At 35.0% G+C, this 24,375-nt stretch overlaps 1 protein-coding gene across 5 annotated transcripts in view; it reads right to left on the reverse strand.

Annotated features, from left to right (window-relative positions):
* LOC126811164 (centrosomal protein of 164 kDa) overlaps positions 1–24,375 on the reverse strand; it is a 232,345-nt gene that overhangs the window by 101,841 nt on the left and 106,129 nt on the right. For all 5 annotated transcript variants that reach the window (XM_056098523.1, XM_056098522.1, XM_056098525.1 and 2 more), the window contains exons 7-10: positions 17,503–17,517; positions 12,365–12,472; positions 11,611–11,670; positions 11,255–11,332 (exon numbers count right to left, since the gene is read on the reverse strand). In XM_056098523.1, the coding sequence (XP_055954498.1) occupies positions 11,255–11,332; positions 11,611–11,670; positions 12,365–12,472; positions 17,503–17,517 (261 nt within the window). The remainder of the gene's footprint in view (positions 1–11,254; positions 11,333–11,610; positions 11,671–12,364; positions 12,473–17,502; positions 17,518–24,375) is intronic.

The following is a 24,375-nucleotide window of genomic DNA, read 5'->3' on the forward strand; positions in this document are numbered from 1 at the left end:
TAATCCATGAAGTTTCGATCTGATACATGCCAATATCGAAAGCAGCCAAGATCTTTTGGAGATAAACCTATATTTCAAGTTTCGTCAAAATCTGATAAGAATTGTGACCTTTTAAATTGGATAAAAATTATGACCTCTATAGGGTCCACAAGCTAAAAATGCGATTTTTCGTACAATCAGGGGCCATAATTCAGGAAGTTACGGTCCGATATGCGCGAATATCGAAAGGAACCAAGATCTTTGGGTTATGAACTTATATTTCAAGTTTCAACAAAATCGGATAACCAGCGGCTGGCCAGGCAGAATACGCCCACATTTTCGAGAGATGGATAGAGAACAAGCTAAAAAGAAAGTGATTTTTCCTACAATCAAGGGCCATAATTCAGGAAATTACAATTCGATATGCGCAATCTTTGGGTTATAAACTTAGATTTCAAGTTTCAACAAAATTGGATAAAAATTGTGACCTTTACAGGGTCCACAACCTTGATATACCATATTTTTACGCTATTTGAGAAAGAACGGCGGCCATTTTGTCTGTCAATTTTGGGCCAATTTTCACGAAATTCGAACTCAGTCGTCCTTATGGTGTAACGGTGATATAATAATACGTTTTTTTACATCGGATAAAAATTTTGACCTCTATAGGGTCCACAAGCTAAAACACGATTTTTCGTACAATCAGGGGCCATAATTCAGGAAGTTACGGTCCGATATGCGCGAATATCGAAAGGAACCGAGATCTTTGGGTTATAAACTTATATTACAAGATTCAACAAAATCGGATAAAAATTGTGACCTCATACAAACAGGGGCCATAATCCATGAAGTTTCGATCCGATACATGCTAATATCGAAAGCAGCCGAGATCTTTTGGAGATACACCTATATTTCAAGTTTCGTTAAAATCGGATAAGAATTGTGACCTGTAGAGTGTCCACAAACAAATTGTGGACGGACGGACGGACCGACAGACAGATGGACGTCCGGACGGACAGGGGCGACGGCATAATACGTCCACATGAAAATGTGGGCGTACAAAAATTGTGACCTCTATAGGGTCCACAACCTTGATATACCATATTTTTACGCTATTTGAGAACGAACGGTGGCCATTTTGTCTGTCAATTTTGGACTGTTTTCCACGAACTTCGAATTCAGCCATCCTTAGGATGTAACGGTGATATAATAATACGTTTTTTTAAATCGGATAAAAATTATGACCTCTATAGTGTCCACAAGCTAAAAACGTGATTTTTCGTACAATCAGGGGCCATAATTCAGGAAGTTACGATCCGATATGCGCGAATATCGAAAGGAACCGAGATCTTTGGGTTATCAACTTACATTTCAAGTTTCAACAAGCCAACAGTGAGGCTGATGTCCCCCGCCGAAATCCCAAAATAAATAGATGACACACATTAATTAATCGCACATTTATTTTTTTTTCAAAAGTATCAAGCAATCAAACTATACACTAAGTTTCATCACTCTGTATCAGATAGAATCAAGAATATCTTGTCCCAAAGCACTGACCAATGAAATTGATTAGCTCTGCTTAGCCTTAGCCTAAGCAGAAAATTCTCACCATCAAAATTAGTCAAGGTAATGATATAATGAATCTATATTCAGAGTTCCATCGCTCTCACTTCATTATAACCAAAGTTATCAGATTGCTTATTTCTCTTACCGTAAGCAGATAATGTTCATCATAGAACTCCATCAAGGCATTCACCTTATGAACGCCTACACCAAATTTAATCATTTTACCTCAATTAGCAGGAAAGTTATTGTGTTTCAAAGTCTCGACCAATCAAATTGCTTATCACTCTGCTTACCCTCAGCAGAAAATATTCATAATCAAACTTAGTCAAGGTGTTGATGTAATAAAGCTATACACCAAGTGTCCTAACTCTCACTTAATTAGAACTAAAGTTATTGTGTCTCGTGTATATCAACCTATCAAATTGCTTATCTCTGCTTACCCTACGCTGAAAATTCTCATCTTCTAACTCCATCAAGGCATTCACCTAGTAGACACCTATGCCAAGTGTGAACATTCTAACTCAATTAGAATGAGAGTTATTGTGTTCCAAAGTCTCGACCAATCAAATTGCTTATCGCTCTGCTTACCCTGAGCAGAAAATGCTCATTATCAAACTTAGTCAAGGCATTGATGTAATGAAATTATACACCAAGTTTCATCACTCTCACTTAATTAGAACTAAAGGTATCGTGTCCCAAAGCATCAACCAATCAAATTGCTTATCTCTGCTTACCCTAAGCCTAAAATGCTCATCTTCGAACTCCATAAAAATTGTGACCTCTATAGGGTCCACAACCTTGATATACCATATTTTTACGCTATTTCAGAACGATGGGCGGCCGATTTTCACGAAATTCAAACTCAGGGTGTAACGGTGATATAATTAATACGTTTTTTTTAAATCAGATAAAAATTATGACCTCTATAGGGTCCACAAGCTAAAAACACAATTTTTCGTACAATCAGGGGTCATAATTCAGGAAGTTACGGTCCGATATGCGCGAATATCGAAAGGAACCGAGATCTTTGGGTTATAGGCATACATTTCAAGTTTAAACCAAATCGGATTAAAATTGTGACCTCTACAGTGTTCACAAGCTAAAAACGTGATTTTTCCAACAATCAGGGGCCATAATTCATAAAGTTACAGTCCGATACATGCCAATATCGAAAAGGAACCGAGATCTTAGGGTAATAAACCTATATTTCAAGTTTCATTGAAATCGGATAAAAATTGTGACCTGTAGACTGTTCACAAATAATTGTGGACGGACGGACGGACAGGGGCGACGACGATATACATCAAACATCAAAACCTACAAAATAAAACTTGTTCCACGATTTCTACCCGAAAAGCCGACGGATTTACATTAAGGATCAGACTATAATTACTTACATCGTAAACTGAATCTCAGTTAGCTTACATTGACTAATCTTTGACTACTTTTAACATTTCGTCAACCGACATCATGGGGATTAAAATGTCTGACGAAGGAAAAACCACAAATTGTTTTCATGATTAAGGAAATCATGTAGATTAAGAAAGTCAATCGAGGCCGTTTAAGTAATTTATCATAAGGAAGTTGTTAAACACCATAAAAGAGTTGATCACTTAATTACTTAATCAGTCACGATCAATAATAGTTATTCCCTCAGTACAGTAAATATTTTTTGGAATTTTGAATAATGTTTCACCATCTAGATGTCCGATGGGGCATATTCCCAGTTGGACATTTGCCAGCTTGCATGTCCTGCATATACGGGTGAAACAGCATCCATGCCCTGATTTATTTCCTTATTACCGTATTTTTTGGTGTATTAGGCGCACTTTTTTACCAAATATTTTATTTTCTAGAAGGGGTGCGCCTAATACATAACGTTAAGCAAATCCAGGCTTTTCCCGTGTGAACACCAAAGTCGGAAGAAATAACTGCCCTAGAATCAACACATGTCCACTGGGTGACGCTACCTTAAAAGCTTATGATATATTATCACTCAAATTAAATACAATACTGTTCCCTTTATATTTTTTAATAATGTTTTAGAAATAGATATGTTTAAAAAATGTCAATAATTATCGCCCGTATTTCTTGCATCAAAAAGATGTTGACATTTTCTGCTATTCCGTGTATGGTATACCGTTTGTCATAACCAGCAATGCAAACATCATCGGCCGATAGCCATTCAACTTTAACTGTGTTTAAAAAATAGCATTTGTATCGTTAATATTTCTTTCTATTTCTACAACACATAATTCCGCTAATCCGTATACTCGTGGCCATTACCGGCAGTTCTAACACGTCCCCGTTCAAGGTCAGTGGTGTTATCAGTCAGGTTGATGAATAGGGCGGGGCATGCATTCATAAAAGCATTTTCATTGGCTCAATATAAGTCATCGGTATAAAGGGTGGGATTACAGTTAAACTGACATACATGTATTATATAGAAGTTCTGCAGTCTAACCTGTCATTAAAAAAAGCAAATCTACTCGACGTATATCATTGACATAGTCAACCAATTCTTCATCGATTTGAGGATAACGTGCGTCGCTCCATCTATTCGCTTCTTTATTTGTTTTATGTGACTAAGTTCCCAACTCATAGTCCATTTATCACAGCCAATTGCTCGTGAATTTAACAGGATGTAATAGACGGCGATGTTTGTTGTGGGCGGGACATTAACGACATTTGACTACCATACGAGCACCAGAAATACCATTTAAGTTATAAAACAATGTAATTGAAAGTTATAATTAATATATAGCAATTAAAAAAATGTATATAGAGTTTTTATTGCATACAGAAATATATATATATAAAGCTTGATACAGCTAAATATCAGCAATTATTAAAACTGTAAACAATAGAGTTTGGCCCAGTTACTGGAGATCGCAGGTGTATTTGAGTCACGTATGGTATGGCACGTGTTCCACAAGGTGCTGGAGAAGGGTGCGCCTAAACCATGCACTTTTATTTTTCCTGAAACACATCTGCCAAACTCGCCCTGCGCCTTATCTACGCAAGCGCCTAATACACCGAAAGATACAGTAAATAAAACATGAAGACAAATTATAACTAGCTCAATTAGAAAGAAAGTTATTGTGTCCCAAAAAGTGTGATGTTCATACGGACGGATGGACAGACAGACAGACAGATAGACAGAAAGTCAGACAAACCCATTTTAATAGTCCCCTGCTTTCTTCAAAAGGCGGGGCACAATTAATCCATTAAAGAGCAACATCCCATTTTAGGGACATGGTTCCAAAACATAGAGTATGAATTGAATATTGTAATATGAGAATTTATCAGTTACAAGAATGTGCCTGGATGTTCTTGATAAATCCAAGGCAAATTCAGCTCTATGGAGTTACTTCCCTTTATCAAATTGCCAGCTTCCACAAGCCGGACTCATGTCGCCAAAAATACAAAGAATGGAATGGATGTAATATTTTGTGCATTGTTTAAATAATAAAATTTTGCATTGGCCAAATGAATGTATTGTTTACTTTAACAAATACACAACAATTAGCTTATTTATGTGTACATGTACTTGCTTATATTATAAGCTATATAACTTCATGAAGATGGGTCCAATGGTGAACGTAAACCAGGATCTTGACCTGCTATTATAAGTTAGCGATTATCTTACAGCCCCACCCCCTTGCCAAAAGCCTTATGTTAACACGATAAAGGCTATTGTTTTTAACATATTTTTTTCAAATTTGGTGTGAAGCATTGGGTTCATCCGAGGGTGATCACTACTGATATTCAGCGTTCAAGAACCATATGTTAAAGATTTATTTCAAATTCTGCATTAAGCATTGGGTTTATGAGGGAGACAAACATTATCAATCTTCAGCATTCTGTGGCCTTCCATTCCAAAGTTATCTCCCTTTTCCACAGACTTTGTGAACGCGATAGAAGCTATGACTGTAAAACTGGTATCGTTTTAAATGGGAGTTATAGCGCTAAAAACTAGGTATATAGTTTAATTTCAAAACATCGTTTGATAATTGATAATAATCGTTTGAAAATTACAAAAATAGTTTAATAAGTACTATGGGTTAATTTAATGGTACAGCGTTTAATTTCTCCGAGAGGGGTTTAGAAATGGCCGACCGTTCACTTATCACTAGTAGTTCTATTTCCTGAGATGCGTATAGAAATAAGACTAAGACCTGCTTAATTTATCTACTGTTTATTTTCCCGCAAGCTGTCTATCCAATCGGTTCATTTTAATTACGATTATTTGCATATGAAGGGCGAATAATAATGGTGAATATTAAAAAAAGGCAAGTTACCGTGGTCGTAGTATTATTATCCATTCAAAATAGTAATTCCGCCATTGACAAAATATATCAAAAATAGATAAATCACGTCCCAGGTAAGTATACATTTGGAAATCAGTAAATCACATCCCAGATAATGCAGTACAAGTCTGGCGGAAGTACTAAATTTCCCTGAAGTCAGGCCTAGGCGGAAATGAAAAATCGCGGGCGCCAATTAATCAACCGCTCTGGCCACACTCAAAATTCCACTCTAAATTTCCTCCGCAAATATGAGTAAACCGCCAACCTCTGCGATTATTTTAAACCGCCGCGGAAATTAGCTTGACAGATCCACCGCGAATTTTAAGAAGTCAGACTTTCCACGCATGTACAGTCAGCACATCTGTAGCTGGTTTGAAATAGGTTTATTTATCGTGCGATTGCACCGCAGTCATATCGTAGTCGAATATCAGCTAACACGGCATGCCAAAAAAGATTGTTAATTTAACACGGTTAGACACGCAGATTTTACTGACTTATATTGAAAAATATCAATTATCAAACATTGGTAGGCTTTTAAATAATAAAATAAACAGAGTTATGGCTGTACCGATACATCACTTAGTCAATATGTTCGACATTTCTAAGACTTTCAAACCCATTCAAATTACGAAAATTTCAAAGATTAGATGCTGGTCTTACCGTGGGGGAAAGTTTTGTCCTTTAAAATAGCTATTCCCATTCTGACAAATAAGTTACACAATGCATTGTAAATCGGTAAATAACACCTGAAGTAATATATCTTGGGATTTAAATCACAAATGAATTAAATGCTCATCTCCTGTTTTTAAGCACACATTGCCAGAAGTCACCGTCAACCTTGCTGAACACATGTACATTAACACGTATCAGTCAGATAATACTGTGATGACCTTTTCATTTCGGCACCAAAGAGTCTGAGTCAATGCATACTGTCAATCAAGTTTCCATATTACGTGAATTCACACGTGCCATCAAAAGGAATTGATAATTGACTATAATAGAAGCCCCTAAAACAACAAATTGTTACCCTGTCGTAGTCTTGTAGACAATACTTTTATTCTGAATTGTCAGTAAATAATCAGTTGACCTCATTATTAAAGAACAATTACAATTGGGACGCGACCAATCTGGATTTTCACACAAAATAGGTGCCGTTGTCATGGCTAAATTACGAACGGGCTACAATGAATAGCACCTACCCCCCCACACACACACACACACCTCCTTCAATTTACATCACGTATTACCAGTAGGTTACAGAGGATTCTATTAATTTTATTTACGATAAAACTCTATAGTCTATTATTAGAGTTGGGTTAGGGTTCATTAGTCCACCGATATTTATTATTAGGGCTAGGGCTGGGTTAGGGTTAGGATAGGGTTAGGGTTCATCAGTCCACCGATATCTATTATTAGGGTCAGGTTTATTGATACCCACATATATGTGATATATAGTAACAACTGTTTGTGTTTTTCGTTTTATGTGAGACTGATAGTTTTTTGTTTTATTTAATTGATCGGCGATTGTTGAGACTGCGATTAACACTTGCTAGTTCACTTATTTTGTTTCATTTGCGAGCATTGGTATATCCGGTATACCCGGCTGGAACATTTGAAAATTTGTGTATATTTAGTAATACTTCGTTGTTTTTCTTTTATCAAATAGTAAACGAGCTTGATTGACCGATGACTGCTAATGTTATTTTGTAAAACGGAATAATTGCAATCAACACACGGCCACCATTCTCAATGATTGACACCTCACGGGTTTCCTGATTCACAAAAGAACCGTAAGGTTTATTTGCACATAATCCAATAAGATGCGGATTATCGGTTAATCAGCTTTGATCGTTGCTATTTCTAATATTTTCCACAAAAAAAATACTTGCTTTGTACACACTAATTTATCGATTGGTACTGCCATCTACGAGAAGCTTGTCGAGGTATGCATCAACGTGCAGCTTACAGGTTATCGTTAACAATTTCTAGAGTCTTATAAAAAGAGTGCATGTCGTGTAAATATTTACTTATGATTTTGTGTAGGTCATTTTCAAATAAATTTATAGGCATGTTATTCTTTTTTAACAAATATATTACTATACGAGAAACGATGATTATCAAAGAACCGTAAGTGCAACTAATGGTTTATCGTTTGGTGGAGCCTTTTAATAGCCACGTGTTTCAAGTTAATAAATATTTTCCTTCGTCTCGCGGGATTATCGTTGCGCATTTGTACATCGCGAGGTTGACTTCTGTAAACGTGTACAGGTGGAAAACTTAATTAATTCATTTGTGTTTTAAAGAAGATACATTACCTGGGATGAGATTTACTGATTTCCAAATGTATAATTACCTGGGACGTGATTTACCGATTTTTTGATATATTTGTCAATGGCGGAATTACTATTTTGAATGGATAATGATAATGGATAATAATACAGGAGCACGGTAAGGTGCCTTTTTTTAATATTCACCATTATTATTCGCACTTCATATGCAAATAATCGTAATTAAAATGAACCGATCGGATAGACGGCTCACGGGAAAATAAACGATTCATCTAATAATTCAACATAGTAGATAAATTAAACAGTTCTTATTTCTATACGCATCTCGGGAAATTGAACTTACTCGTCTAATAAATAAACGCACTAGATAAGTGAACGGTCGGGCATTTCTAAACCCCTCTCGGAGAAATTAAACGCTGTACCATTAAATTAAGCCATAGTACTAATTAAAGGTCACCGGAAAAGGTTGATAAATTTTTTTAAATAATGCAAGTAATTATGTCAACATATCCTTTCCATATGTATAACACGAACCCGAATGTCAATATTACCTGCAACAGGTAAATTTCAACATTAGTAATTTCCGCCATTCTCCGTAGGTAGTCGTAACTTTCCGTAAATGTGACGTCATTTTAGTCCTTCTGCTCATATTCTAGTCTATATTTCTATGTGCAGAAGGACTAAAATGACGTCACAGATTGCTTATTGACGAAAAGTTCCGACTACCCACGGAGAACGGAGGAAATTACTAATGTTGAAATTTACCTGTTGCAGGTAATATTGACGTTCAGGTTCGGGCTATACTTATGGAAAGGATATGTTAACATAATTACTTGCATTATTTAAAAAAAAAATGATGCTTTTCCAGTGACCTTTAAACTATTTTTGTAATTTTCAAACGATTATTATCAATTATCGAACGATGTTTTGAAATTAAACTATATACCTAGTTTTTAGCGCTATAACCCCCATTATAAATGATACCAGTTTTACAGTGTATAGTTTTCTAACATATTTTTTTCATATTTGATGTGAAGCATTAGGACAATGAGAGGATGAGTTCTATCTTTTGTGAAAAATCGGTGTAAGTTGCATGGCAACCACGTGTTCATAGACAATACATCTATCAACTAATATTTACTCAACTGTGATGGAAAACCATATAAATGTTAATCATCAATAATGTATTTATTTCTTGCAATTCCCCATTTAATGTATTATAAAATATTCTATCAATAGTGGGCCATTATTGGGACGGGATTAAGAATGAGAAAATTTTACGGAAAATCTGGCGTAATGTTGTTGCAAATGGTATTTTATTCCCAAGTTAGCAATATTCTGCAATATATGTCAAAATCATAATAATTTGAAATTAAGACCATTAAAGGGTAATCACTGTAAGTAATGACACAAATATACTATTCAAAAAAAGTAGGGGATATTTGATTTTGGGGGCATAATACTAAAATATGCAAATGACTACGAAAAAAGTCACTATAGAACCTAACAGAAGAAACATTTCCAGTTACATGTGACGCCCAAACGCACCAATAGCTACCGCATGGAATGCAGGTGATGCTTGGGATCATCATGGGGGTCCAACCCAAGATTTGCACGACTCTGACTTTGAATGTTACAGTCATTGTGGCATTGAATTCCAGGGTGGAAACATCAGTTTAATTGTTTTAATGACCAGAAAACAAATTTTGATATGCGTCGCCTTACCCAAAATGAAAGGTTACGTGCACTTGGCATGCTACAGATCGGCACAACACAGGCGGTTGTGGCTCGGACGATGAATGTTTCTCAGTCTGTCATAAGCAGGCTATGGTCCAGATACCGTGATACACAATCTGTACAGGACAGACCACGCTCAGGTCGACCAAGGGCGACAACTCAAGCCCAGGATCGATTTATCCGTACCTTGGCCTTGAGAAATCGTGTCATCACAGCAAATCAGATCAGCGCTCGTCTTCAAACAGACACTGGTGTGAGAGTGAGTGGCCAGACGATTCGGAATCGACTGCATAGGGGTCACCTTCGCGCCCGACGTCCTCGCGTGATCCCTTGTTTGAGAGATCATCACATTCAGGCAAGACGTCGTTGGTGTAGGGATCGTCAACACTGGGATAATCGACGCTGGAGCAATGTGATGTTTTCAGATGAGTCAAGGTTCACTGTTGATTTTTTGGACAGACGTAGGAGGGTGTGGCGTCGTCGAAACGAGCGCTTCCAAGACGTTAACGTCATCAGACATGATCGATTTGGGGGTGGTTCTGTTATGGTGTGGGGAGGCATCACTGTTGCTGGAAGAACGGCTTTACATGTTGTTGCAGGGCGTGTTACAGGCCAGTACTACCGGGACAACATCTTGGCAGTCCATGTTGTGCCGTTCGCACGACGTCATGGCCGCCGTTTCATCTTCCAGGATGACAACGCAAGATGTCACAGGGCCAGGATCGTTACAGGTTACCTCCAACAACAGAACATCACCACATTACCTTGGCCAGCACTGAGTCCCGACCTCTCCCCCATCGAGCATGTCTGGGACATGCTTGGACAGAGGTTACGTCAACGTCAACAACGTCCTGCCAATGTCCAAGAACTTGCTGCTGCGTTGCAACAGGAATGGGACAATCTGGACCAAAATGACCTTAGACGTCTCATTAGGAGTATGCCACGTCGGATCAATGCTTGTTTGGCAAACAGAGGAGGATTTACCCGTTACTGACTTGGTTGTGATGCTGTGGTAACTTTGCTGTTTGACCTTGGGTATCATTTTACCCTTATAATGGTCAGTCTGTGCCTTACTTAGTCTAACGATCATTTGGAATAAATCGATGAATGTGAACTTCATTTCATTTTGTCATTTGTTTCTTCGTCAGTTTCATTAGGTGACTTAAATAACACTTAAAAATCAAATATCCCCTACTTTTTTTGAATAGTATATATAGCATAATGTTGTCTTATTTATCTTGTAATAAAGATAACCATAATAAATCGGAATTGGTGATACAAAGTACAGTTATCTTTCTGGAAAAGTCTATTATTATAGACTGGTGTGACATGTAAGTATATTCATTAATAGCTGATGGTTTATATAAAACTTACCACATCTTTTCCATAATCTTCACTATCAGTATCTGATTCGATTCTGATCCGAGCTGGTTCCTTTACACCATCCATCTCCTACAAAGAAAAGAAATAACAGATATACGGTATGTATAACACTTTGACCTATAGAAATGACAACATTAGAAAGAAATATCGTATTTGAATTAACAGTTTTCACAGTCTATCTAAATAGCAATGTTATTGAGACAAAGATTAAAGTTGAAACATTAGCTCTGGTCATCAGTTCCAAGTTAATGTTACAACTTACACTCTCGTATTGAGAAGTGGAGTTTTATAAAATCTATTTTGATATACACGTAATGGAGAAGAGTGTAATATTTATTATTACTTACATCATGATAACCTAATGCAGACATATCCATAACATTTACACTCACTCTAGGTTCATCATCCTAAAATAATATTAATATAATTACCATAGTAAAATGATTAAAATAATTTTAACCTATCATGTATTATAGATTTCTTCTTATACATTATTTCTTACATCGTCTTAAACATACGATCCAAGAAAAGTATTTATCAGGTGGTTATTTCCAATAAAAGTATGACAATTTCGGTATATATGGAAAGTAGAAATATCCAATCTTACTAGAAAAATACTGGATTCCCTGAAAAACACTCATGGAGTGCATACAGGACAAAAATGTAAGGGTTTCCCTAATCGACAATGTTTTGCAATGTTTTGAGAAGGATTTGAAGCAAAGTTATGATAAATTAATTGGTTTGAATATGTTAAGGTCATGACAATCAAGTTGTAATGGCAAACTTGGTTAATTTGGTTTAACCTTTTAGAATGGAATGAGGTTTAACGTGTAATCAACACAATACTTCAGTCATTTTGAAACTAATATATGATAATTATCATTTCAAATGTTACATGTTAATACAGAGGGCAACATTTTTACCCGGGCAGCAGTGATTCTGCTTACACTCCTTAAATTCCGACTGTACACAGTTGACCTTTGTTTTCCATCCTTATGGTTTTTCTCGGCCCACAATGGGTATCGGACCCAGCACATTCTAGGTAAGATGCCATAACCTTTTGGATAAACAGCACTGATGTACATATTACTAAATTTTTACCTCATTTTCATATTCTGTAGAGTAAACGGGTATACTGATACTACTGGTCATATTCATACTTTTATTGGACTCGTATGTACCAGATGTATTTATACTTCCTTTCTTTAACTGTTAAATAAATAAATAATACTCATAAATTAGTCTATAAAATAATTGTTTTTATTTACTCATGGTTGACATTCTTTGTCTCTCTCTTTTTTAAAAACAAAAAACTTCAATTCTCTTTCTTTTAAGTATTTCATCATTTTTAATTTAATTAAAAATAATACTACACATGTATTTTATCCAAACTCCATAATAATAATATGCTCCGCTCTCACCCCCTCCCTTATAACCATAACACTAATGAAGCAGATCTAAACAGTTATAACTATGTTTTTATATGTGTAATCACAATCTGTTTATGTGTAATCTACAATGTGAAACATATGCAACCACATACAGCTATGTCTGAAAATAAAGTTTGCTATAGACAGCAGCTTATCTGAAAGGAAAACTTGGATCATTTATGCCTTCAAGAAAATCTGATATCTATCAAATCTGTTTTAAACTGTAGCCTCTATTGTGTTAACAAGGTTTTCGGAAAATGGGCGATAACTCCAGAATGGAAGGTCACAGAATACTGAATATCGATAGGGTTCATCCTCTCTAGACCCCAATGCTTCACATCAAATTGGAACAAAATCCATCAAGAACTGTAGCCTCTATCACGTTAACAAGTCAGTTGTTGACAGATACAGACGGACAGGGATGACAACATTTCAGTGTGGGCGTATAAAAATTTGTACATGCTTTTGCTTTTAACAAAATTTTAACTTGACATACATATATAATTCCTGTTCTTCTTTGAACGCATCAGCCAACTGAATTCAATTAATTTAATACATGCTTTAATACCATGCATAACCCATTCTTTAAAGTTATCAATATAAAACACTGAAACAATGAAATCAACCAAACCAAAAACAAGTTTTTATATCTACGGTGTCAATTTTACTGCCTTGTTTTTATATTTCTGCTTTTTCTTGTTTGGTATTGGTGAAATAATTCTACCTAGAGGCTTACCAAAAAGCTGTATTAAAAGTAATGGCATTTAGAAACATAGTTTGTGTCAAATTGCCATTTATATTAATCAATGACAATATCACAGTTAACAAACCAGATGTAAAGCAATCACACTAATACTAAATAAGTATATGTACAATTGACCATTTTAAGTAAGATAGATTGTCACGCAAAGAAACATACATCCACAACAACTAAGTCATTTGAGCAGTACATAAAGGTTGTAACATTTCTATTCTTTTGTAAGTAACAGGAACATTCACAAGACACTTAAACTAATCAAGAGTAGCGACTCATGAAGTAATTATCAGAAATAATTAAAATTTGACTGGCTTTAGTTCTTCCTAGTGCAAACATTTACTACACAATACATGTACTGGTAGTGGTAATCAGACGAAAACTTTAGCTATATGGAATCTGTCCAAAAATAATAGGCTTCTCCGTCTCATGAACACAGATATTGTGTAAATATCCCAAGATAATCAGATAATAACTTAATCCTTTTGGGCATCCACAAGCAATATGACTTATTAATTTTGCCACATAAAAATTTAAAGATACTTTATGTAAGATTTAGATAAAGAGATGGCCGTTCTTGCTATAATAGTTAAAAATAAGATAATGCAAAATGAATATACAGTATTGAAAATTTGACTCAAATGACTTTATTCTGATTCAAGTTATCACTTTTTGTAGTTTTGACATGATGTGTGCATTGATTGTTTATTATTGTAACCACTGTACTGTTATATATTCGTGGCTTAATCTTGCTTCTCCATTTATAAATTAAATCATTAAATGGCCAAACTATTCTAATCTACTTAAAATCAGAGCCATTTGATGCCCTAGAGAGTTGATTATTGTCTTGTCATGTTAATAAATGTCTAAAATTTATATAACATTTAAGACCTAAAGAAAGACCTGCAATAAGAAGATTTAGCTCTTGAATAATGTTAAAAAACATTTTAAACTAGTTTAATTACACAAGGCGTTTCCCGCAACAATAAATTGGCTAGAACTATTTGATTTGAGTCAAAAATAAATTTGTTGACAATCTGACTTTGTTGAAAAGTTTACATTTATAGATAAATTCTGATTTGAGATCTAACAGATTTTGTGTTCCACAGTATAAAAAAAAAAAAAATGAAACTAAAATTCATAAACAAGCTGACTCCCACATTATTTTTCCTAACAAAATTTTAATCATATAGAGCTTAAAACTAAGTTAATCCTCATGTCATAATCATAGTTTGGACCATTGTTGTCTACTTATTTAGTTTTCCTTGAACTAGTCATAATATTTGACGACAAACATTTTCATCATTTTGTTCATTTTTTTTTTTAAACAAGCGGCTGCCAGGCAGGATACGTCCACATTTTGTAAGAGATGGATAGAGAACAAGCTAAAAACAAAAACAAGTTTTTGTACAATCAGGGGCAATAATCCAGAAAGTTATGGTCTGAAATGCACAAATATCAAAAGGGACTGAGATCTTTGGGATATAAAGATATATTTGAAGTTTCATCAGAATCGGATAAAAATTGTGACCTCTAGAAGGTCCACATCCTTCGTATTTCATACTTTTACACAATTTGCGTACAAAGAGTGGCCATTTTGTCGGGCAGTTTCATTTCGCTTTCCCGAAAATCGAATTGAACCTTCATGATGGTGGAAGGGTGAAATATTTAAAAGGTTTTTAAAATCGGGAAAAAAAATTGTGACCTCTAGAGAATCCACAAGCTAAAAATGCGATTATTCGAACAATCAGGAGCCATAATCCAGGAAGTTACCTTCGGATATACGCGATTATCAAAAGGAACCAAGATCTTAGTTTGTGTGTAATGATGATATATTCACATGTTTTTTTTAAATCGGATAAAAATTGTGACCGGCAAGCTAAAAACGTGAATTTTTGTACATTCAAGGGCCATAATTCAGGAAGTTACGATCCGATACGTGCCTACATCGAAAGGAACCAAGATCTTTGGGTTATAAACAGGTATTTCAAGTCTCATCAAAATCGGATAATTTTCACAATATTAGAACTCAAAAAACATTACGGTGTAACAGTGATATATTTGAACATTTTTTTTAAATCGGACAATAATTGTGACCTCTAGAGGAACATCAAGCTAAAAACATGATTTTTCATACAATCAGGGGCCATAATTCAAGAAGTTACTATCCGATATGCCCGAATTTCGAAAGGATCCAAGATCTTTGGGTTATAAACATGCATTTCAAGTTTCACCAAAATCAGATTAAAATTGTGACCTCTAGAGGGTCCACAACATTAATATACCATATTTTTACGCTATCTAAGTACGAGGGGCGGCCATTTTGTCTGTCAGTTTTGGTCCGATTTTTACGAAATTCAAACTCAACCATCCTTAGGGTGTAACGGTGATATATTCAAACGTTTTTTTTAAATCACATAAAAATTATGACCACTATAGGGTCCACAAGTTAAAAACGCGATTTTTCGTACAATCAGGGGCCATAATTCAGGAAGTTACGGTCCGATATGCACGAATATTGTAAGGAACCGAGATCTTTGGGTTATAAACTTACATATATACCAGATGTTTACACTAACTGTGTACCAGGGGCGTTGTTTTGTCCGGCAGTTTTGGTCCGATTTTCACGAAATTTGAACTCAACCAAAATTACGTTGTAACAGTGATATATTTGAAAGTTTTAATAAATTGGATAATAATTGTGACATCTAGAGGGACCTCAAGCTAAAATTGTGATTTTTCGTACAATCAGGGGGCATAAATCAGGAAGTTACTATCCGATATGCGCGAATATCGAAAGGAACCAAGATCTTTGAGTTATAAACTTACATTTCAAGTTTCATCAAAATCAGAAGAAAATTGTGACCTCTAGAGGGTCCACAACATTAATATACCATATTTTTACGCTATCTAAGTACGAGGGGCGGCCATTTTGTCTGTCAGTTTTGGTCCGATTTTTACGAAATTCAAACTCAACCATCCTTAGGGTGTAACGGTGATATATTCAAACGTTTTTTTTAAATCACATAAAAATTATGACCACTATAGGGTCCACAAGTTAAAAACGCGATTTTTCGTACAATCAGGGGCCATAATTCAGGAAGTTACGGTCCGATATGCACGAATATTGTAAGGAACCGAGATCTTTGGGTTATAAACTTACATTTCAAGTTTCAACAAAATCAGAAGAAAGTTGTGACCTCTAGAGGATCCCCAACCTTGATATACCATATTTTTACGCTATTTGAGAACGAGGGACGGCCATTTTGTCTGTCAGTTTTGGGCTGATTTTCACGAAATTCAAACTCAACAATCCTTAGGGTGTAACGGTGAAAAACTAAAATGTTTTTTTAAATCGGATAAAAATTATGACCTCTATAGGGTCCACAAGCTAAAAACGTGATTTTTCGTACAATCAGGGGCCACAATTCAGGAAGTTACAATCCGATATGTGCGAATATTGAAAGGAATCGCGATCCTTGGGTTATAAACTTACATTTCAAGTTTCAACAAAATTATAACCTCTATAGGGTCCACAAGCTAAAAACGTGATTTTTCGTACAATCAGGGGCCGCAATCAATGAAGTTTCGGTCCGATACATGCCAATATTGAAAGCAACCAAGCAACCAGGGTGAACTATATGATAATTTCTATATTTAGTTACTACTAGCAGATCTATATCACATGTGATATTAACTTTTGTAAATAATCAATAATTAGTAAATACTATAAATGAACATTGATTATTATATGTATACTGATTGCACATTTTAATCTAATTAATGTACACAATAAAATTAATTATGATACAGGAGCAACAAATGAATTTCTATTATGGTATTTCCTATATGCCAATACAAAAAAATAGAGATATAAGCTTTAAATATTAATGCAATATAAATTATAGTACTATCATGGGCTAGTTTAAAATATGTTTATCATATCATATTAGTAATCAAGTTATAATTCAGTTATAACTTATTAATATTATAATTGTAATTTTTACAACCACTATGAATATAGGAGATATAATAGCATTGTCATTAAAACTTACATTCACTGAAGAACTCTAAGAGAAAAAAAACAACACAAAAAAATGTACCAGTAAGTAAAATTACAGTGAAACCTGTAATATGATTCATGTTTGTTCATGCAGACCAGTGGTTCCCAAACCTTTCTTGCAGTGAAACCGTTTTACATTATTTAAAAACTTGAATAAATCAGCGGCTGCCAGGCAAAATACGGACACATTTTGTCAGAGATGGATAGAGAACAAATTTAAAAAAAAAGCGATTTTCCGTACAATCAGGGGCCATAATACAGGAAGTTATGGTCTTAAATGCACGAATTTCGAAATGGACTGAGAAGTTTCATCAAAATCTGATAAAAATTGTGACTTCTAACTTCTTGAGGGTCCACAAGCTAAAAACGTAATTTTCCGTACAATCAGGGGTCATAATTCAGGAAGTGACGGTCCGATATGCACAAATATTGACAGGAATCAAGATCTTTAGACCATAATCATACATTTCAAGTTTCATCAAAATCGGATAAAAGTTGTGACTTCTAGAGGATCCACAACCTTGTCATTAAATACTTTTACACTATATGTGTACAAGGAGCAGCCATTTTGTCCGTCAGTTTGGATCAGATTTTTATGAAATTTTAACTCAACTTTTATTGATGTGTAACAATGATATATTTAAACGTTTTAAAATTGAATACAAATTCTGACTTCTAGTGGATCCACAAGCTAAAAATGTGATTTATTGAACAATTGGGGACCATAATCCAGGAAGTTATGTTCGGACATGTGCGATTATCGAAAGGAAACCAAGATCTTTGTGATATAAACAAAAATTTAAATTTCCATCAAAATCGGATGAAAATTGTGGCCTCTAGAGGGTCCACAACCTTGATATACCACATATTTACAATATTTGCGTACGATTATCGAAAGGAACCAAGATCTTTGTGATATAAACATAAATTTAAAATTTCATCAAAATCAGATCAAAATTGTGGCTTCTAGAGGGTTCACAACCTTGATATACCATATATTTACAATATTTGTGGCCATTTTGTCTGGCAGTTTTAGTCCGATTTCGACGAAATTCGAACTCAACCATCATTAGGGTGTAACGTTGATAATATTCAAACATTTTTTTAAATCGGTTAAAAATTGTGACCTCTAGAGGGACAACAAGCTAAAAATGTGATTTTTCGTACAATCAAGGGTCATAATTCAGGAAGTTACGATCCGATATGCGCGAATATCAAAAGGAACCAAGATCTTTGGGTTATAAACATGTATTTCAAGTTCATCAAAATAGGATCAAAATTGTGACCTCTAGAGAGTCCACAACCTTGCACTGTAACATTGGTATCGTTTAATCTTGCGTAAATTTCTTGTGTCTAAATATTCATAACTATAGCTGAATTTCGGCTACTAGTGTTCAATTTGTACTTGTATCCAATTTAAATCTCAGTGTTTAATTTTGATTACCAAGCGTCTAATTAACTAGTGTTTAGTTTGTCAACACATGTTTCATTATAAGCGTCCCGCTTAATTATCACGACTGTTCAATAATTAGTTGGACCTTCAATTTTCCGAGCCGTGATTAAAATTAGTCAAGGTGTCCAATTACGCAAGGAGTTCAATTTTGTTGTCAAACATCCAATTTCACGTGCGATGTTCAGATATTACGATGTATTTTACCGCACGATATTAGATTCGCTGAATGGTATTTAAATACTGTAATAAGAGTTAGTTTTAGTACTGACCTGTTGCGATACGGTGAAATATTTTTCAGGATTCATACGACGGCAGGTATCTGTATGCCTGTCACTACAGTGAAACAGATGTTGGATTTTTAATGGCGACAGGACCGTTCTGAAGCAAAGCTTTCTTGAGATGCACATAACGTTTCGTCCAATTTCATAAAACATGTATCTATATATCCATTTAAAACAGTATTTCCCACACTTACAATACATCCACGATTGATAAATCTCACGCATCTGATTTATGTGTGTACATGTCAACTCCATGCCCTGATTAAATCCTTTTGTTTAAATGTCTTTGCAATTAAGACTAACAGTATGGGTATTGTACCAATCATATATTACATGATATGGGATCTATAGAAAGCATTTTGGGTTGAAGGGTAGTGCGATTATCTGGGGCAATAAACACAGATCTCTTTATTTCTTTTTAATATTATAGCACTGCCCTTTTTCGCTGAAAATCAAATAAAACATACTAAATGCATTTCATGCTTATATGTTGTAACACATAACTTTGCCAAACTTTATTTCAGACATAAAAACAATTTAAAGATAGGTTGCCAGGCAACGAAACATACGCCCACAGCAGCTATATCGTCCAGGCAGACAACAACAGTTGTTGCATATTTTTACTTTTTTCGTTAATGAAACATTTATAATACATTAAAATCCAATTAAGAGTAACAACTCATTAAGTAATTATCAGAAAACCATTAGAATTTGTTGGTTTTTATAAAGTTCTGCCCCATGCTAACGTTTAGTATACAAAACTTTTAACATCATGGATTTAGCTGTTCAAGTCATAAAGATTCATTGAAAATCAATATACTTGTTCGTCTCAAGACCTTGTGTATCAATCTGAAGTCAATCGAATGATAACTTTAGCCTCTAGAGCATCCACAAGATTTTTCAAAGTGATCAAAGGCCATAATTCTGGCAGCAATTATCCGAAATCGTTGAAAATCAATATGATTCTTCATCTCATGGCCTCAAACACTGTGTATAAATTTAAAGTCAATAGGATATTAACTTTAGCCTCTAGAGCGTCCACAAGATTTTTCAAAGTGATCAAGGGCCATAACTCTGGCAGTAATTATCTGAAATCACTGAAAATCAATAGGCTTCTTCGTCTCATGAAATTTAACACTGTGTATAAATTTAAAGTAAATCAGATATTAACTTTGGCCTCTACAGAGTCCACAAGATTTTTTAAAGTGATCAAGGGCTATAACTCTTGCAGTAATTATAATAGGCTTCTTCGTCTCATGTGGGCGTATAAAAATGGCTGTTGAACGAAAATTAGCCACGATGATTTAATAACATTGATAATTACATGAATATGAAACATTTAAAATATACCACAGTCTGTTAAAATATTAAGAAAAAAAAAAACCCGCCACGATGCAAATCTATAAAATAGAAATTACCGTATTGATAATACAACACGGCCTGCTCAATTAGTGGTCCACACACAGAATTACCCCAGGATATAACTGTATATATGGTCCATGATATAACAGATCAAAGAAACGCGTACACCCATCTTCACATGTAGGCACCTTTTCAAAACTTAGGCTCAAATAACCCAACCATATCAGAAGGCATGAGTTCCACCTTACAATGAGTTAAATTGAATTAAGGTTTATTATAATATGAATAATACAGTGTGTCGCATTTTGGAATTTTTAGTATATTCAATTGTTTTTAACAACCACCAATCAATTATGGTCAATAATCACAAATCACAATTCACTGAGCAGAATGGGTTCAATAATCAACACCAGATTAAATATTTTTCAATTGTTTTTTAAACTGCTTTAATTAAGGGTGTATCCGCGAGAAGACCATGCAAAAATCGCAAAAAGTGCTAAGATGGGGGGTCAGAAGTTTTTGATCAAACTTATGGTATGACACCCCCTAGGGGCAAGAGGTTACATGCTGAAGTGGTTACAGTCTGATGTCGCTCTAAAGGACTGTACAGGAATTATTCATTTTATGTGTAAAATTGCGGTTTTCACATGTGTATTTATCACCTTTTTTAAGCACAGACTGCATTCTATGGTGGAATAGCAATCTTCTAATTTTGACCCTGTCTGATGAAGCGGGTGGTCAACTTCTACCCCAGCACTAATTTGAAAAAAAAAAAATCAGTACATACTAATTTTGTGTGGACTTGTTTTGGGGTACCATATTCACATTGTCCTTATAGTGCAGAAAAAGATACACTGTAACTTTTTCTTTCATGGTCGCAAGTAGAATTTCTTTGGATGGTTTTGAAGTGCTAAGCACATAGTATCCATATGTTGTAAAAAAATGACCGGAATGCAACATACTTAAAATATACAGCTTATTGAAAAGTGCTAAAAATAAGCCTTTGTGATACATTTTTTTGCAAATTTAATTAGAGAAATAAAATTTTTGACTTTTATACGTTTTCATCATATCCATAGCCATTATTTGTACCATGTTGTTCTCTATATAAGTGTGTATTTGTATTTATTGTATATTTGGTATTGTCGTATTGTCCCTTTAATATATTTGTTGTATTGTCTCTTTAAGATTTCATTTTCAAACAAGTTACCGAAAATGGCTACAAAATCTTTAATTACAGAGCATGTTTCCACTATTCATTTTGGGACACATCCACTGATTTCTACAATACAGAAATGTGGAAGCTTAAATATTAACGGCAACGAAGCCTAATTGCGTCGAAGTGGGTGACATTGAACAGTGTAGTATGGTAGCTACAGCTCTCGGGCACCGTCAGCTGCACCTTCAGGACCGGATTTAGAATAAGAGAGGCCCTAGGCAAACCCCCTGAACAGGGCCCACGACATGGACCTTGGGGCCCTGGGACAAGCAACTCGGTGAGAGGGTGGGTCGGGGGAAGTCATGCGGTTGGTGGTTCAAATCTCACTTTTAGGTGAATTTTTCATTTTCGTTGGATTATTTTATTTAAAATAATGTCTATTTGAGAGTAATGGATATGTTTGTTAAGATTGAGCACGTCGAAACTCCAATGGAAGGTCATGGACAACTGCAGAAGTCAATTCCTGTTGACGCCAGATGAGCCATGAACGATTACAGGCCTTTGAAAGTATTTTTTTTCAAGATATTTTTATAAAACAGATACTAATGTATTTTAGGGCTGGTAGTAAACACCATATGAATGAAAAGAAAATAAATTGTTAGGTTTTTTTTATCTACTATGGTTAATTATCTCCAAAATAGGGAAATTACAGGTTAATTTCATGGGTTATTGTTTCCTTTACCTAGTTTTTGTCAAGTCGATTCCGGTCATTTTTATTTTTTGTATCAAATGTTGGGAGGTTGCTTGTTCACGTGAGCATAAATTTTTTAAACCCACCCCATGAAAGAAGTAGCTATAGGGCGTCAAACTTTGGGTGACGAAAAATGGGGAATTTAGACAGGCTTTGATATCCAGTCCGTATACAGATCTCGTTAGCCAGAATCGTCTGAAGTTAATATTGTGGTAACAGCACTGAGTCATCGATAAACTGTGTGAGTTTGGTCTTTCTGCGACGTATAGTAAAGGTGTAAGGACTTGCCAAAGTTGGTATTTGAGAAAAGACAGATTTTGGCAATTTCACCATAAGAAAAATGTTTTTTCAATTTTCTCATACAGGAATTGAAAGATTTATCTAATATTGCACATTTATGTGTTTTGGGACTATCCCAACTTATAAACCAAATTTGGTCAAAATCTGTGATTGAAGCCTTAGCACCTTCTGCATGGTTTTCTCACGGACACGCTCTTAACAGTCACCAATCAATTGTCGTCAATAATCACAACTCACTGAGCAGAATGGGTTCAATAATCAACACCAGATTAAAAAAAACCCAAAAGGCAGGTAATCGTTTATGATTTCAATTTATTTCAACAACATATAGATTTATTTCAATTTCTTTCAACTTATTTCAACAACATATAGGAAAAGGTACGAATAAATTGAGGTACAAATCACGTGTGTATTCTAATTCTCGCTCGGCAGCCATTTTTATAAATTTAGCGCAGCCATTGGATTTGATCAAATCGCTTGATTATGTATAACCTTTATTTCAATTTCTTTCAACTTATTTCAACTACATTTAGAAACTAATCAATTTGAGGTACAAATCTCGTGCATATTCTAATTCTGGTTCGGTATATTTAATTTCTTTCAACTGATTTCAACCTTACAGGAAAAGGTATGAATCAATTTGAGGTACGAAGTGAAGTACAAAACGGCTCATGTGAGGTACAAATGAATGAAGTACGAAACAGCCTGCAGCTTTCTACAAGCCTGTTTTTATTGCCCCAGGTAATCGCTCTACCCTTCAACCCAAAATGCTTTCTATAGATCCCGTATCATGTAATATATATGATTGGTACAATACCCATGCTGCTAGTCTTAATTGCGAAGACATTTAAACAAAAGGATTTAATCAGGGCATGGAGTGATGTGTACACACGTAAATCAGATGCGCAAGATTTATCATTCGTGGATGTGTTATGTCAGTGTAGGAAATACTGATTTAAATGGATATATAGATACACGTTTTATGATTGTGGACGAAACGTTATGTGCATCTAAAAAAATCCAACATCTGTTTCACCCTAGTGACCTTGAAAAATAATCCCTGGACAATGACAAGCATACAGATACCTGCCGTCGTATGAATCCTGAACCTGCGGCTGCCAGGCAGGATACGCACTCATTTTCGAGAGATGGATAGAGAACAAGCTAAAAAGAAAGTTATTTTTCCTACAATCAAGGGCCATAATTCAGGAAATTACAATTCGATATGCGCAAATATTGAAAGAAACCGAGATCTTTGGGTTATAAACTTACATTTCAAGTTTCAACAAAATTGGATCAAAATTGTGACCTCTATAGGATCCACAACTTTGATATACCATATTTTTACGCTATTGGAGAACGAGGAGCTGCCATTTTGCCAGTCAGTTTTGGGCCGATTTTCACAAAATTCGAACTCAGCCATCCTTAGGGTGTAATGGTGATATAGTAATACGTTTTTTTAAATCAGATAAAAATTATGACCTCTATAGGGTCCACAACTTAAAAACGTGATTTTTCGTACAATCAGGGGCCATAAATCAGGAAGTTACGGTTTGATA

Source organism: Patella vulgata, chromosome 2, assembly GCF_932274485.2.
Source record: "Patella vulgata chromosome 2, xgPatVulg1.2, whole genome shotgun sequence".
NCBI classification, from domain to species: Eukaryota; Metazoa; Mollusca; class Gastropoda; family Patellidae; genus Patella; species Patella vulgata.